The 18,536-nt window shown below is 34.3% G+C and overlaps 1 protein-coding gene across 1 annotated transcript; it reads left to right on the forward strand.

The window, feature by feature from the left end:
* Nucleotides 1-191: 191 nt before the first annotated feature.
* Nucleotides 192-9,711, forward strand: LOC126975347 (uncharacterized). The gene is made up of 6 exons (XM_050823196.1): nt 192-366; nt 821-1,027; nt 3,441-3,612; nt 6,631-6,805; nt 7,902-8,559; nt 9,564-9,711. The coding sequence occupies exons 1-6, from the start codon at nt 306-308 to the stop codon at nt 9,638-9,640; spliced, it is 1,350 nt and encodes a 449-aa protein (XP_050679153.1). The 5' UTR covers nt 192-305; the 3' UTR covers nt 9,641-9,711.
* The last annotated feature ends 8,825 nt before the right edge of the window (nt 9,712-18,536 follow it).

Raw genomic sequence — 18,536 nt, forward strand, 5'->3', positions numbered from 1 at the left:
GTCATGAAGATAAAACAGTTCGTAAAGGGGCTTTGACTTGGGAAGAAGAACTGATAAGAAACTCCCAGCCCTCTTTTAAATCTTATTACAACTTAGCCTAGCAGCTCATTTACTATTCAACAATAGGATATATTATTTTTATGAACGATTAATATTTTCAAATAAATTTCAGTGCCAAAAACGACAAAAATATAGAGATATATCTTCCTCCACTAGGTTTCGGTGAACAAAGATATTTTGCTGGTGTGTCTGAAGGTGAAAAAGAATTGAAAACGTTTATTGAAGAATTAATTTGGAAACCAGTCATGAAACACATTCCGATTTCACATTTGGATGGGCAATTTGATACACCTTCTGTAGTAACAGGTTAATGAGTGATTATTATTTATTTAGAACGGTTTATGTACAAGCTGTGGAATGAGCATCTTTGTGCGGTGTTTCCGGGACGATACGACGTGGGTCCCTTAAAAAAAAGCGCGTACACCTTCCTTAAAGGCCGGCAACGCTCTTGTGATTCCTCTGGTGTTGCAAGAGAATGTGGGCGGCGGTGATCACTTAACACCAGGTACGCTCGTTTGTCCTCCTATTCCATAAAAAAAAATCTAGAAAATTCAAAATGTTTACAAATATTATACTTATAATTGGTTTATTCGGACGTATAACGTTTCCCACGTTTATTTGCAAGGCTGCTCGACATTCGGAAAACATCAGAATTATCATTGTACTGACAGTATTGTCAGTGATACAGTCAAAATTTAGCATATTCTTGATTTATTCTCAGGTATAAGCAGTAATTTTTTAACAGTTTTTTACATTATAGATGCACGTCACCAAGCAGCAATAATTTATAATGTTCAAGATCTTATCCTGAATAAGATTGTCCCGGATGATAATGACCCAGAGCCAGAAGTTCAAGTCAAAGTAACGAGAAACGGACGACAATCCATGATTGCAAAGGATAAGAAGAAAGCTGACTTGCCAAAGGGCAAATTCGAAATGAAGCTGACGGGAAACACAATACTTGCAGGTTTTGTGTAATTTCAAATGCCTACTGGCCAATCATGTATAATCATTCGAATAAGTATATAAAAGAAACAGATAATAACTTACTTTTTACCTACAATCATCGTATGAAACATAGTATAAAACTATGAAGCAATTTTAAACCGTTAAAAAACTAAAATAATGATTAATCAGAGTCTTAAGATATTTTTAATAAAAATTAAATATTCCAATTTATAATAAAATGTCAGCCGAATCTACAAAGAAGCAATATTCAATAACGTCAGCTTCATAAATAAGGACCTCCTAATAATTGATATTAAATTCGACAAGGTTGGCATTTTTAATAATTTTGAATACGGCTTGATAAAAAAAACCATTATTAATTCACTTTCCCCGCCCTGGCACTTGGGGCAAAATAAATTTGCATAGTGTTATTAAAACCTTCATAATAATTTTTCTTCCAAGCCCAAGCTTTTTTCGGTCAATAAGTCTCTTGTGGGAATGATAAGTTTTATGAGTACCAGTTAAATTTTCGAGATTGAAATTCATAAGGAGTTTTAATAAAAGGAAAATAAGATGATTGGCTTTGGAGACTCTTTGTCTTTTGAGGTTTAATTAATATTAAAACACTTAAAGATGACCAAATTTGTTCGGTGCGGTTCAATTCAATTGATACTTGTAAATCACCTAGAGGTATCTTCTAATTCTTTATTAACATTTTTTTTAAACATTTCATTAACATTTAGGATATAAAAGGGAAAGTTGATTAGTAAATAATTGGACAACTTTTTAATTATTTCATTTTCATCATCCATTCGGTCTTTTATTTACAGTTTTCTTAAAATCTTAGATACTATAAAAATCTTAATGTGTTATTTTAATTTCGATTTTTTCTGGTTAGCCTCAGAAAGTTATACTGAAAAATTCTGCATTGTTGCATTGTTCAGTGTATGTGCTACTACCATCTACTACAGTATACTTACTATACAGTGTACTACTACTACATAGTAGGTACATAATAGTATATAACTGAATTTTATTACTGTTCTGTGTATTATGTCAGTATGAATGACGAAAATGAAAATAATCTCAAAATCCTTTTGGTAGCGAAATGTTTTTATAACCCAAGGTAGCTTGATGCGTTTGAATAAAATTGTTTTAATTATTTTCAAGCACATTAATTTGGAAGCGTAATAGCCTATAAGGACACTAACCACTCCAATTTAAATAAAAAACACAAAATATTTTTTACACAGCACTTTAGTAGATTGTAAAATTATTTATAGAAGATGGGATATTAAGTTATATTTGTATGAGCAGTGTTGTTACAGATTCTAGGACACTTTTTGATCGTCCACAATGTTTAGCTGCCCTCAATAGATCCCATATTAGAGTGTTATTAATTAGGTGGGTAAGTTTTCGGTTCAATTAATTTCCCATGACCGGCGGATTTTTCGCAGAATCACATACCCATGCGAAAAAGTTTGGACGTTAGATTGATTGTAGAATAAAGATGAAAACAGAGCCTATTATATACATACATATATTGAAAAATTTGGTTTCATATTAGTTGGGTTTTAGAGAGTACAAGGGGAGAGTTTTTTTTTATGGATTTGTACACTACATTATTCGGTTCTATTTAGTATTTTTTTGCTCTCAATTTATTTTACGAAGTTATCTTTATATATGATATACGTACGTCTTTAAAATATTATAAAAAAAATAATTAAACAATCAAAGAAAATGTACCCACACTTTGCCATCAATATTATTGTACCGAGGCGCTAAACAGATTGAACACTTCACAACCCAAGAATTTTGTAATATTGATAATCTTTTACGTGCGGTTTGAGACTTAGTTACTCGGCATATATATTCAGCTTAATGAGATGTGACCTATAGGTTTCCCTGCGAAGTGTTAAAATAATAGGCCTAGGTATATGCCACGAATTTTTTTTGGATTATGAGTATTGATATTTGTATAACTTACGGTCAATTACTACGGTTATTACTAAGTACCGAAATTGAAGATTTTGAGCCATGTTATGGTTCAGCCATCTGAATGCACCTTTATATAATACTGTACCAGTATTTTTATGGGCGTATCAAAACTTACAAAATCAGGACTCTGATTCTATTAAATCTACGTCTTGGTAAAACTTAGGTTAAACTTATATTACTAAAACTTTCGTGAGTCACTATAAAATTATCTGTTATTACGGCTCTACTCACATTTTTGTCGGTGTCGGTACCGACTAGTTTCGGACCATTCGGAGGTGCTTCATCAGGGTGAGTGTGGTAGGTTCTAAACTCGTCGGTACCGACATCGACAAAAACGTGAGTAGAGCCGTATTAACAGATAATTTACACAAGTATAGTTTGTGTGACAATCACGAAACGGCTAAAGAGCGGTCGATTTTCATTAATTTTTGCAGGTGTTGGCAGAATAACGAAATTTGAAACAGTTGGAGAACGCCCCACAGAATTAGGGGAAGTCATTATCTTACTAAGTTCAAGCAATCTACCGGCTGTCGACGATACACCCATAGTATTTGTAAATATTGAACATCTGAATGACATTCCTATCGAAGATTTCAAGAAGGCAGGGTATATAAAATTGTTCTATGTTATTCCTATTATTATTATTATTAATTTGAAAGATTTAACACCCGTTACTAATGCCCGGTTCCTATAAATGAGAAACGGATAGTTTTTGGTACGCTCAGTAAAATTTACTACGCGATGTATTTGAAAACTGTTTCTTTAAATACCAACCATTCCTACATTTTAACTAATAGATATGGTTATCTACCTATGGATGAGAGGGCTGCCGATAACTGTCAAAGAAAGATCAATTTTAGCGTTACTATAAAATTTTTTACAGTCAGAATTCTGTAAAAGCTACCAGCCGTCTTGTCATTCAATAACCACAATTAATTTGGAAGATACTGCATCTAGCATGAGATTATCAAGTAGAAGCGAGCTGACACAAAAAACATCATAGTAATCACTGAGATAGAATGAAAATTTAAATAAAATGTTATAATTGAGAAAAAATAATAAATTATTTGACAGTGACACCCTACAGGAGCAGGTTAATGATTTCCTTTTTTTGTCAATACCGAGAGAAATGTTAGTTATGGTAAAAACCATACGTCTTGAACAAATACCTCTTAGAAAGAAACTTTAATTATGATATGGTATAGAAGATACAATTATGTTACTAACTACGGAAAGTAATGAGATGTTCGAAGAAATTATTGCACACAATTTAGTTCTCTTTAGTGTTACATGCTACACGTAATTTTTATTAATAAAAATGAATATAATTATTATATTTGGGGTTTTTTCACAATGTCCAAGTTAAGTAGCAGATTTCATAGATAGATCATAGGCTAGATAAATTAATGGCTACATAAAAGTTCCAGATAACACAGATTGCGTTTCACAATCAATTCACCGCTATATTTAGTTACTAGATAACTTATCTGGCAGATAGGTTTCGCAACCTCGCACTAAATAGTTCGTTTCTCGACATGAAAATATTAAAAAAAAACTGTTTCTTATACGAAATTCGTAACACAAGCTCAATGGCTTTTAGTGACAATTTTATTTCATATTTTGCAACTTTCTGCTTAAGTATATTTCTAAATAGCACTTCTACCACAATTTTTTGTCACAATAAAATCAATCATCACATAATTTTAATTCGGAATGAACGAAATTTGAGAATGGCAACTAATATATAACTTTTGTTATGAGCCCTTCATTATATTGTCCATAAGTTATATCATAAACAAACCATGTGCCAAACATTAAAATATATTGTAGAGGAGTCCAAGCGACGATTGTCAGATTAATTCTAGTGCGTCCAGAATAACATAAGAGGGACAAACGTGCACCTTGTGAAATGCTCCCAACACATCTGAGCCCTGTAAAAAAAATTATTGGTTAGAACAACTCGAGCGCGTCTGATTGAGATAAGATAATTATATGCAGTAATGTGTGAATTTCAATAATCAAACAATTTGAGCGTTGCATAAGGAAATTGGAAAGTCACAAAAATTTCAAACCGTCAGGTTATGGGAATTCCTCTACATAGTTGCCAGGCTATGGATCAGGACGACAAGGACATTAAGATGAACCATCTGTATAATAGTATGACGTGTTGAGTATTTCATGACCACTATATTTCTTTTGCATTTTCAGAAACTGTTCATAGCTTTTGGTAACGTCCAAATAGTCAGTCTTTTGAATATGATACAATAGGGTTCACTTAATATCTCATCTAAATGACGCGCTATATAAGATTTTTTCTATTTTCTACCCCTTCGTATGGCCACTCCCACCATGCAAAAAAATAAATTAATATTATACCATTATTAGAAACACGTGGGGCGCATATAATATCTGAAGCGCTTTACAGACTCCTCCCACCAGTGACAGGGTGGGGTACACGTGATTTAAACTTTTTTTCTTTTTAGCATCTAATCTATACAACAATCCCATAGGTGCCCACGACTCTCGAGTAAACCTCTATTTAGCTTTTGGGCTCTCCTGCCATAATATTAATTGACATTATTTTGTCAAATGCTTGTCACTCTGCCAGGCAGTACGCGGCAGATAACTATGATGTTTGCTACTAGATCCATCCTATATAATATATATATATATATATATGATCGTTACCTGCTAGATAACACTTTATTTTATACTTTGAAACGCAAATGATGTCCTTATACGATAGATAAGTAGCAAGTAACCTATTCGTAACTTTACTTGAACATTGTGAAACAGCCCTTAAGGTTTATTTTTTAAATTTGAATTTTTCCTTAATGTTATAAAAAGTCGTTCTTCAGGTGTAGTAAATAGAATATCTAAATGCGGTGTCCTTCTTTTATAACTTGTCTTCTAGCTTTTTAAGTTTTATATCAAAATGTATCCTGCTCAAAATGTAGATAATTTCAATGAAACTCATCGTCATAACTTTGTAATTCTTTATCCAAAAGTTCGAATTCTCCATATCGAAGTCCTGAACTTTTCAAGTTTCCAAAATTCAAATTGAATATCTTGAATTATTGTATTAATTTTAAGCACTGACTTTTCAATCAACATTACTTTATTTAGAGAGACATTTGACATAATTGTTCTCATCAAAAGACGGCACGGAAGTGATTTGTTTGTCACCAACCCAGGCACCCTTTATGTGACTATTATGTATCCTGTACACAAGCGTAGCTCCTATATTATCCCTATGCTTGGCACGAATAGTGTGTATTTAGCCTTATTATTTATGAGTTAGGCTCAAAGACTCAATGAGAAGTAAAATAGGTATCTTTCTCATAGTCTTTTTTTTGGAATACCAGTCTGAGATTAGGTACTTCACAAAAAATTTCTGATGAAGTAACCAAGCACCCTTTGAATAAAAAATTAAACGCCAATGTTTAAAAGTTCGTTTCATTTGTGAGTCCTCGAATCTTTATCGACGGCGCGTCTCATAAAAGTACCTGAAACAATTTTCTATTTGATACAAGCAAATTATATTAATTATTCGAATGGATACCTATCCATTCGAATAACGTACCTACGTTTCTGTCTTTTTCTGACAGATCTTTCTGTTTTAAGTGTATCGCAAATATACGCTCGTTGGAAACTTGAGGAAGAGGAGCACAGAACCGATAGTCAACCAATTAAAAACACGAGCAAAGTCCAGTTTGATGACCATTACGCAATTCCACTGGAGCCAAAAGAAGCTGCCTTACTTACTGCGGGGTTTTTGGATAGCTTATTTGAAATTGAGGTAATTTTGTCACTGCTTTCTAAGAGGAACAGGTAAATTATTATAGTTTTTTTTTTATTATTATAGATTTTTTAAATTAAATAAGAACGAGTAGAAAAAACAAGTTGATTTCAAAAAGGAGCTGATTTTCAACTTAACCGCGATGGGATGTACCTAATTTTGATTTCAATTTCCATGTAATAGAGTACCACTTCGACGACCGAATAGCCGAATGGTTAGTGACCCTGACTATAATGCTCGGGGTCCCGGGTTCGAATCCCGGTAGGTGTAATTCATCATCATTTTTTATTTGTATTTATGTAAGTTTAAGTATGTTTATTGTATTAAATATATCGTTGTCTTGTACCCATAGCACAGGCTATGCCTAGTTTGGGGCAAGATAATTTGTGTAAAAGTGTGTCAATATTATTATTATTATTATATTATGTATTTGGCTTTGGTAATAAATTTTGAAGGTAATTAAGTCTAGTTAACGAGTTAAAGTTTCACAAACTGGTACACTCTACTTGTGATTGATCCAAGCGTTATAGAACGTTGTTTACAAATTTATTGATTTTTGGATTTGAAGATCTAAATGCAGATAATAATAGAAAATAGAAGTCTATAGACATACATTTTAAAGAATAATGGCAAGAAATAAAGGCTTTATATGACATATGGTAACTGACAAAAGTTTGTGATAATATATTTAAGACTATGGTATTAGCGTAACAGATTTTAGGTCATATTTGATGTAAGTGTATCAATTTGTAGTATTGTCTTATAAGTGGCTGTGCTTGATACCTATCATAACGCAAGAATTATTTTGTGGGTACTATACCTTAAATATTAGGTAAATGTATGAGTATGTGATGTTCTCTTAGTAAAATAACGACATGCAGTGGCATGTCCTGGAATGGACGGATATATGGAAGTATCCATTGCTTTTTATGTACCTCACTTTATAACTCCACGAGTTAGAACAGGAATGGAATCTTATTTGCAAACAATACCAGCCTGACTCTTTTTAATTTGCTTGGACTATACGGAACGCAAACTAGCACTCAAAGCATCCATTTGTTTAATGAATTATAATAAGATATTTTTTTCAATACAGATTAGGGGCATTCATTCTGAAACATCAAAGGTCAGAAATTGGAAACTATTTGGACAAGAAAAAATTGATTTTTCCATATCAACCGCAATACCAGTCAATAAAGAAGAATTATTCGATTTTCCTATTGCTGTTACGAAAATCGATGCAAGCTCGCTTGCAAAGGGCTTGAATGGCCTAGTACGCGGAGATTTTCCCTTATATCCACCAGAAAACACAGTTTGTAGCTTAGGCCGAGAACGCATTTGCACAAACGATATAAACGCAATACGCACACCAATAAAAGCTAACGTAATTGTCCAACCGTCTATCATTTTACGAGCTCAAATGACGCTGGAAGTTACAATGGGGTTTGTTGGATGTAAGCCAAAAGAATTAATTCCCAGTTTCTCCCGATTATACTGCCTTGTTGACGACACGGATACGGTTTCGGCATTGCTTCGAAAAATAACTGAAATTAATAATGAAGTAGTATTGAATATGAATAGAGATTGCCTATTGACTGGTTTCGTTGTGGACACAGGAGACAAGGCATTATTTTATATTGAGGGTCAGAGACACGGGCCGATATTAAAGATTTGGCATATGGTGGAGGATTTTTACAGTAAATTGAAGCCACTTTTTTCCTCATCGCACAATTACGCTTCGAGGCTATATCCTGGTAAATTTAATTAAATATTCGCAATCTATCAAATATTTAGCAATTTATTATGTAAGTTTTTACGAAGCATTTTACTAACGGGAACAGTATGGGAAAATCCTATTCGAGGGTCAAGCCACTCTTGTAAGCCAGTACATTTGTTTACTAGAGGAAGAACTGTATGACGGAAATTTTGTTTCAGATATGGTGCAAGCACCGATGCCATACAATGTGCTAAAGATGTATGTCCCTTTAGGAGTTCTACTGGCATGTCCACCGGTTTATGTCCGGCCAACATTGCCTTTACCGGCACGCTCGGTATAATAATTACTCGTATATTTATACAAGCGTCCGCGACTCCCCCGCGTTAATTTAGTCTACATGGTAATCTGACCCTTTAAGCAGTGATTCATTACAATTTGATTCGATTTTATTTTGCATGGAAACCTAATTAAATTCAAAAATATGTCCTTATAATATGGGCTTTTGCTACGCTGTACATTCCTTGTTATATTTTTTTAAAATGGCTGTAAAATTAAGCATCAAGTGACTCTTTCCAATATTCAAAATCGATATTTGCGATTTGTTTGCTAATTATTTTTTTACTGTCCTCGTAGCATTATAGCACTCAGGGTAAAGTAAAATGCTTACACTACTCGGGTGTTTCTAAGCCCTTGGCTTCGTTTTATGCAGAACAAATTGCACAACTTCCTATACTTGGTTAACAAAGTAATGCTCTTTTGTTTGTTTGAAAAATCTCGGTAAGTACTTTGGAGTTAGCTGCTATTTAACTTGAGCCCAGATATGATCAAAAAGGTACACTTCATTCGATCTTTATCAACACTTGAAAGTATCCACATTTGCTTCATAAATTAGTGCTGAATCTACTTTTCTCTACTAAAATGCCCCAGCACTAGCAGAAATTAAGTAGTTAGCAACGAGAATAAAACAATCGCTCGAAAATGTTTCGCTCAATTGTCCAGGAATACCTACAAGATTCTAAAATAAAATATATTTTCTTGTAGGCATTACTCAAATTGGGCTGTTTGGTGGCCAGCAATTTAAGAGAAAATCCCTGCAGGCAGGATATGCCGACATGTGATGAACTGAAAAGCTTTAGATTGGAACTGTGTGTCCCACCTAGATCTGGTGTTACTAGCCCGCTGAATTTAGGTAAGTCTTACGGTGAAATAAGTAGTTAGTACGACGCTAACGTTAGTATTGTAAAATAAAAGTGGAAGTGTTGTAAAAGGTTGAGGTTGAAGGAGTGAAAAGGACTAGGTCATGTGTACAGTATAAAAAGAAAAGGTTTATAAGGAGCGTTCAGCGTTACGGACTTCCACGCCTCCTACTGAAAAACAAGCTTTCTAATATGTGTGTTTTGTCTTTAAAGTTTATCGTGGACGTAGACAGAGCTGACGGGCTCCAAGGAAGACCTAAACTGATTACTTTCGACATTGAGTTTGAAATAAGACGATGTATAGACATGACAGAAAGAAACACGGAACTCCCAAGAAGACAAAAAAACATACGTGGTTCAGAGACAAGTTTTTCCGATTTTATTGTATGACATAGAATTGTGGACCCTGAAGGTAACAGATGCACATCCTGTGGACAGCTCCCAAGACCAGAGAGTCTGAAAATGAAGGACCTGAACAACCGATGTGCGCCACATGTCTGAAGAAATATTTTATAGCACGAGCGTATCACATGAAACCAGAGGACAAATTAGAGAAGCCCATTATCACTGGAAAAAATACAGAGACAAACCAAGAGGTGAAAAAGCAGCCAAGCCTGAAAAAATGGTTTGATCAGGTGGCAGAGAACTTATGCTGGAAGGAAACCATAGAGATCGGTATAATTAGCAACTTGTTTATACTAAAAAGCAGCCAGAACCATCTCGATGTTCAGAATCAAGCGCGTGACTAGAGAAAGAGAGAGAAAAGGAAAATAATAGAAAATGTTGAGTAGGAGAAGTTCATAATATAACATATTTTAAGGGAGGAGAAACCGGTTTATGGGACAAATTCACAGACACTTTAACCTATGTGACCTCGCTTTTATGAATTTTAGTACGAAAATTGCTAGCCTGCCATTCTGCCACTGCACAGGGACGATGACTCGCTAGGCTCCCTTTTTGCGTCCAACTCTACTCTAGATGACCAAGGTGCACCACCACTGCATATTTCGCGGTGCGACGCATAAATACTGGAAGAAAAATTCCGGCATGGCGCGTTGCTTAAGACACTTTGGACATTTATAAATCGAGCGTTCACGATGGCATTACCCCGATAGTGCTGCGGACATGTGCTCCAGAATTGGTGCCGGTCCCAACTCTTCTTGTCCGGTTCTCCTACTCGTTAGACGTTGTGCCAGAATAACAGAAGGCGGCTTAAGTGCACTCGATCCCTAGGAAAGGTGTACGCTTGGATCGTGCCAATTACCGCCACATTGCCATTACCTCCATACTCTCCAAAGTTATGGAGTTGTGGGATAACTAGAGGAGCATCAGCTGAACAATTATCTAATTCAATTCTAATTCTAATTCGAGACTCGAATTTGAATTTGAATTGAAAAACCTCTAGACGGGCGCTCCCCAGTTCAAGCTTCTTCCATTTGACATGATACAAAGAAGAGCGGCTCGAGTTATCGACGATCAAGTTATCTCCGATTGGCTTGATTCTTTGGGGTTGCGTAGAGATGCGGGTTTTCTCTGCATCTTCTAACACATATCATGGGGAGTGTTTAGAGAAGTTGTTCGGGTTGATGCCAGCAGCCGAATTCCAGCACCAGACGTCCATAGGCGAAATTCTACCTGCTTTATATTGACGACTGGCATTCCACACATTTTGCGAGGAACTTATTGCGTCGTACAGCCACTTTGTGGAATCAATTACCGGGTGTAATTATTCCGATCCGATACGACTTAGGGACGTTCAAGCATAGAGTATTATTCCACCTTTAAGGCCGGCAATGCATCTCTTGACTCCTGGTTTTGCGAATGTCCATGGGCGGTTGCTTTACCATTTCCTATGGTGTTATTTAAGCTCTAGGATATTACTAACAACTCAAAAACTTACAACAGTGGTATAGGTCAAGCTTATTCTAGCTTATACCAGACCAGTGGGAGGCTCCTTTGCACAGGATGCCGGCTAGATTATGGGTACCACAACGACGCCTTTTTCTGCCGTGAAGCAGTAATGTGTAAGCATTACTGTGTTTCGGTCTGAAGGGCGCCGTAGCTAGTGAAATTACTGGGCAAATGAGACTTAACATCTTGTCTCAAGGTGACGAGCGCAGTTGTAGTGCCGCTCAGAATTTTTGGGGGTTTCAAGAATCCTGAGCTGCACTGCATTGTAATGGGCAGGGCGTACCAATTACCATCAGCTGAACGTCCTGCTCGTCTTGTCCCTTATTTTCATAAAAAAAAACCAGAGATGAGAGGCTCAATGATAATAATGTGGAGCGGATGAATAATACTGATTATATGTATATTTGTCCGTATCTTGAGCAACAGAAAGATCTAAGTAGACATAAAAACCTCGTAGTTTCCTGTATTGATATTATAGTGTAGGTACTGATATTTACCGTGCTTAGTACATATTATTAACATTGCTGAATCTTCAAAATTGGTAAAATATTATACACACAAAGTAAAATCAGCAATCATGGCTAATATAGTGTTACCAAAAATGAAATGGAAGCTCATGTATAGTGAATTTCACACAGGCAATAGCTAAGTGAAATTCAATGTATCCAATGAATAGAAAAAATACAAAAACATAATACGATTCCCAGTGGCGTAAATAGAAATTCGGGAATACTCTATAGCAGCGACTTTAATTTTTATCCAATATTCATTCTTGCAAAGTTTTAAACATTATCGTCAAGTTTATGTTCAATGCCTTCTTTATATAAATGAACAAAGTATTGATTTGAGGATAAAATTAATAAAGAGGACAAGAGCAAGCCTATCTGGGGTCAAAAGTTAATCTTAATATATATAAATTACGTGCCACGTTGTTTGTTCGCGATGGACTCCTAAACTAATGAACGGATTTTAATGGGGATTACTTCATGGAGTGCAGTTTAGTCCATCTTGATAGAAAGGATAGTTTTTATTTTGATTTGGGACACATATTTATTTTTATTTTCAATATTTGTTTTGTATGGACATATTTTCTATGAGAGAATTAAGTGACGCACGGTTTGATACATCCAAACGGTGTAAAACAATTTTATTATAACAACAGGGAGCATTTTTTACGAAATAATTTTTTGAATATTATTGGCAAATTCCTATAATACAGTATTTTTTTATTATCTACAGAACAAAGTCTATCGGGCCAGCTAGTATAATACACTGGCCTCCAAAAGTAAGTATCACACTTTTAAAATTGGGATAACATTTTAAGTTCACAAGATATACTTTCGAAATAAAAAGGACTCCAAAGAGAATTTAATTTTGTACATAAAAACTTTATAGTCGGTAACCTTCTTTTAAGAATTGGCTGAAAAAAAAACTTCAAAAACAAAACCATTCCTTTTTCAAAGTGGACGTTTCCGAATTACAATTTTACCATTCACATTTTTCTTTCTGTTTTAAATTTTTTTCAAGATCGATGGGTCTTGTTTTAAAAATTTATGCTAAAAAGCACATAACATTTATTTATCATGCCTCTTTCAGTTGAAGAATGTGCTAGGATCATGGCTTTTCTGGAACTAGGCATCAGTATGCGTCGCACTGCAAGAATGGTGGGTGTGACGGTACGAACGGTCCAGAAGGTAAAGCGAAGGTACGAAGAGACTGGACACCATCTGAGGAGACCTTGTAATGGCAGACTCAGGTGTACCAGTGCCCGAGAAGATCGTTATATTATTTCCACTGTGTTAAGAAATCGCCACCAAAATGCAGTTGAAGTCCAGCAACAGCTACTTCAGACCCGGAGGGACTACATTAGTGACAGTACAGTGAGAAGAAGACTTGCTGAAGCAAATTCGAAACCCCGAAGACCAGCGAGTGGCCCAAAACTCGAGAGACAGCATCGAGTAGCGAGACTGCGATACGCCCGTAAACACATGCAGTGGGATGAAGAAGAATGGTCAAGAATTTTGTTTGCAGATGAGTCTCGATTCTCCCTTTATACTTCTGATGGAAGGCGAAGTGTTTACAGGCGACCTGGTGAGCGTCTGCCTGCCTGCATCTCAGAAAGAGTCCAATACAGTGGAGGCAGTGTGTACATGTATGGGCTGGCATATCTTCAGAAGGTCGCACAGAGCTAGAAGCCATAGAAAATGGCACCCTCACTGGGCAAAGATATGCTCAAGAGATTCTCAATGAGTATGCAGGGCCGTATTTAGCAAATATGGGTGATGGATCGATGCATGATAATGCCCGGCCACACACGGCTCATATCGTACAAGAGTATATTGAGGAGGTCGGTATCAGCGTGATGGCTTGGCCATCAAGAAGTCCTGATCTCAACCCGATTGAACACGCCTGGGATGAGCTTGGGAGGCTAGTCAGAAATCGCAGACTACCACCTACTACCCTCAGGGCACTAAAGCAGGCCCTGGTAGAAGAATGGGAGAATATTCCCCAACATCGGCTCCGAAACCTAGTGTTCAGCATGCCAAACCGGCTCGAAGCTGTAATCAGAGCTCGAGGAGGCAATACCAGTTATAAAAATTAAATAACATGTAATACATTTTAGTTGAATTTTTTTACACTAAACTAAAAATGTCTATTTTCATTGTTTTATCTTTTTTAAGTTAAAAATGTAACTAATGTGTAATTTTAGTTTCTAAGAATTAAAGCGTATAAAATTTGCAACAAAACGTTTTTAATCTTAAATCTCTACCTTCTATAGTTAAGAAAAAAAATTAATTTGAAAAGTGTGATACTTACCTTTGCAGGCCAGTGTATAAAGATAAATTGTACGACTTTTTTTAAAAATTAAATCATATCTTAGCAAAGGTCAGGTCAAATATACTTTTTTCTGCTTCGTTACTTATGGGCTGCTTACTAATGGCATAATCAATGAAAGAAAAATTTAAATAGGTTTGTTTGTGATAAGGTCATGCAATGAATATAAAAATAAGAAAACCAATATACTAAAGGTTGTTTATATGATTTGTAAAATAAATAATGTAAAATAATACATGCGGAGATAACAGATGTTGCTCAACGAAAATTTGGTAAATTAGTTGGAATGACAACATACGAAACAAGATGCTGGAACATGAAGGTGTTGAGAAGAAATAAGTCAAATTTACCGGCAATAGCGCGAAATAAATGTGTGATTAGATTTTGTAAATATATAGACTGGTGCCATCGAATCAGCTTCTGAAGGAATTAGCTCAGATTTACCAGTTAATAATCCATTTGTGTTTTTGTTAAGTTGGCATATTGGACTACATAAATTTTGAAATATTCGACAAGTTTAAGCTTCTGAAAATCCATTAAATAGAGTTAAAGCGACATTTAAAGGAGTTACATTTTTATCAAGTAATTTTTTGTTGCATTGATTTTATTGAAACACAGTTTGAATATCATACGGCTTACGAAAATTGCTTAACTAAATGGAAACATGTGAATGTTTATAAAAATATTTGAAATTAAAATTATCTAATCATATTATTACTTACACAATCAATCACTAAGATTGATATATACATTTGGAAAAGAAAACAAACATTTTTATATAAATATTATGTTGTTATATTTCCAGTGCCTACCTTTTCGCACTCGCACAAAGCTCTACTGGAGGATACGATCAAAGTAACGCAGAGCAGATTAATATAAATTTGAAATAATGTGAAATTGCTTACATACAACGAAAATGAAAATGAAAATGTCTTGAATAAAACCGTTCATTCGTAGCTTAGATTCTGAACATGTTAGTGAGTTTGTGTGCATGTTCATAGCATACGTACGTAGTAAAAATTTGCAAACATAACACCAGTTTTATTTATTTAACGAAAACAATTAGGTATTGCATGAACTAGTAGCAGACATGAAGAAGACAATGGAAGAAAGGGATACCCAATGCTGTACCTTGTTCTAGCATCGTTCTGATAAATTTGTGAAACCATGCGGACATTTAAAAACTATTATAGCAGAAAATCCCTTATGAGAGATACTAATTACATAACATGAGATAGTATAACTAGAAAAAGTAGCGTCCTGTCTTGCCATATTATCTACGATATAAGTCAAGTCGATGCAAAAGTAATTCATCTTACAATTGGATTCAAAATTTAATGAATGAATTATTATTTTAAATTGTAAAAATTTGATGAAGTATATTCCACTCGTGAAACTATTTTGATAATAAATGTATGGTTCTTATGAATCACGCTGACCTGAAAATGCCTGATAAGGATTTAGGTAGACCTTAGCTAAGAAAGGTATGATCATATTATAGGTAGTTAAATGTCGACTTAAATATTCCTGGCAGGATACCATTAAATATTAGTCATCAAAACAAACATCCCGAACTATTTACGCGTTTGACATAAGGAAGATTCAATTAACTTATTCCTTTTTCAAGTGCAGACAATGTGACTTTCGCGTTCATAATGCAAAATTCCTCAGAGTTTGCCTTTTGTTTTGGGTAAGTAAGTAAAGTAAGAAATAGCTTATTATATTTTCATTATATTGTGATGGAAGATCCTGTTATATGAACAGTGTTTCGCAAATTTTACCAAAACTGTTGCCAAAGTTGCTAAAACAAATTTGTTAACATTTACTAATGTATTAATATAACCTACATTCAGTGATAATCTTTTTAACCCTTGAACACCTCTTGTATTATAATCACACTGCCCAAAGTAATGATAAGTCATTTGTTTCTCTCCACACCAATAGCACGTAACGTTTTTTGAGTGTTGGCGATTAGTTTTCAGATTCGTAGAAATATTTATTCAGATTTCATCGCATATTATAATGATTTCAAGTACAAAGCAAGTATAATACTGTTACATGACAGGACTACAGGGTTCGGATAACGTCAGTATGATCCCGCATATAATTTATTACATGTTGCAACAGTCAATAATAAAATTTACTTCTAGGCACCAATAACTCGTTACACACTATAACTGATCACCAATAATACACTAGTAGTTGTTATAGGTATTGAGATTGACCGAATAAAACAAGAGCATATTTATATATACCTGTAAGGATTATTCTCAAATGATGCCGAACAGTATCATAGTATCAACAAACAAAAGAGAATGGACAAGTTGTAATGTATCCAATCGAAGTCTATGACTCACAAAAATTCCACGTTGGACGTGAAGCTCGTAAGGATATTATAACGAACACCAATCCAAAAGATGGTGTATTTGATCATCGAAAAAATCAACATTCATCTTCTCTTTAAATATAAAATGGATATGAGATATCCACCAGATACTAATAAAAATATTCTAACATTTTTGAAGGTTAGTCTTATGGGCCGAGAAAGACTTTAGACCCTGCATCCCTTTTCCGTTAACATTTGTATGCCAACATCCCTTTGTTTTTAAATTAGAATTTGTACAGAATTTAACGAACTTTTATTCTTATATATCAAGTTCAAAGTAAAATAGCTATTCCTGATAACAAAATAAGGCGAGAAATTGAATGAGGTTGTGTAGATTTCGTCATTGAGCCATAATGTATTATCGGTGTCTCGTTTTCGTCACTACTTTATTACATAAGGCATATTATTAGCACGCTAAATATTAAGTCTACTCATACTATTATTATGTTACTTAATATTGATGAATCTGTTTGCAGATTACTTTGTTACAAGTGTCTTTATTTTAGGACATTCTTCTCGCAAATAATTTGTGCGATTTCTCTGACCACAAAAGTCGGAGCAGGTCGAAAATATGTAATGAATTATATAATTTCTTACTAAATTTAACCACTGAGTTTCTTGTCTACATTTTTCAGTAACATTAAAATGTGAGTGTTTTTTTTTAAATAAAAATGTTCAAACCATGTCGTAAGTGTCTACTTGAACAAAAAATTTGATTTACTTTACAAAAGTTAACTGTGTCCGTGACACTCTTTATAACATTTCTTTGCAATTCTCGGTTTCATAAATAAAAGAACCCAACTGAAGAAGTTCAAGTTTCTTTGTTTCATTTGAGACGGAGGTCTATTGTTTTGTTTAAATACAATTCTTGGATAGATATTTTTATGATTGAAGAAATGGAAGTATGTGTTGACATAGAGTTTATCTATTTCTAAGATTGCTTCAATATTACTATGGCCAAAGTTTTTTTATCTAAAAAACCTTTAAAAAAATTAAAACCATTAAAAAAATGAGTTTTCTAGTCTCCTTGTATTGTATTTTGGTTTGAGCTGTTAGCTTGTTAGCTAGTTTGAGTCGTTACCATTGCTGTAAAAAAATATAAATAACTCATATATTAAATTAAGAGTTTATAATTCATTTAGAATGACAAATGGTTAAACACATTTTGCAATAGTAGAAAATAATCATATGGACTCTGTCACGCTCCTAAAATTGACTGCTTGCGAGACGGTTAGGTTTTTCGAAGTTTGTTTATAAAAGCAAATTTACAAAAAGCTATTGCGTGATTGCTCCTAAAAGAAACGTAGTTTTCGGATAACATTAGAAACATAAATAAGTTTTAAGGTTAAGGTCACTTTCAAAAAAGAAAATTTAAGTCTCACTTAAAAAATAGGAATGCTATATTATAATCTTATGATTGACATTCACTTGCGACCGGTAGAATTTAGAGAGATAGATTTGCGCTAATCAATAGGCTACGGATGTATAGATTCATACATAGAAATACAAAATATGTGGACGTAATGTAAAACGTGAAAAGTAGTTGTCTAAAATATAATTATTATTACATAAGTACTCCTTGTTAGCGCAATAGTCAAATAATTCTTGCGTTAATATACAATATCTGGACGACCGAGCCTTGCTCGGATTTTTATGAAGTTACAAAAAAACACTAATAGGACATCT

Source organism: Leptidea sinapis, chromosome 35 (genome assembly GCF_905404315.1).
Source record: "Leptidea sinapis chromosome 35, ilLepSina1.1, whole genome shotgun sequence".
Taxonomy (NCBI): Eukaryota; Metazoa; Arthropoda; class Insecta; order Lepidoptera; family Pieridae; genus Leptidea; species Leptidea sinapis.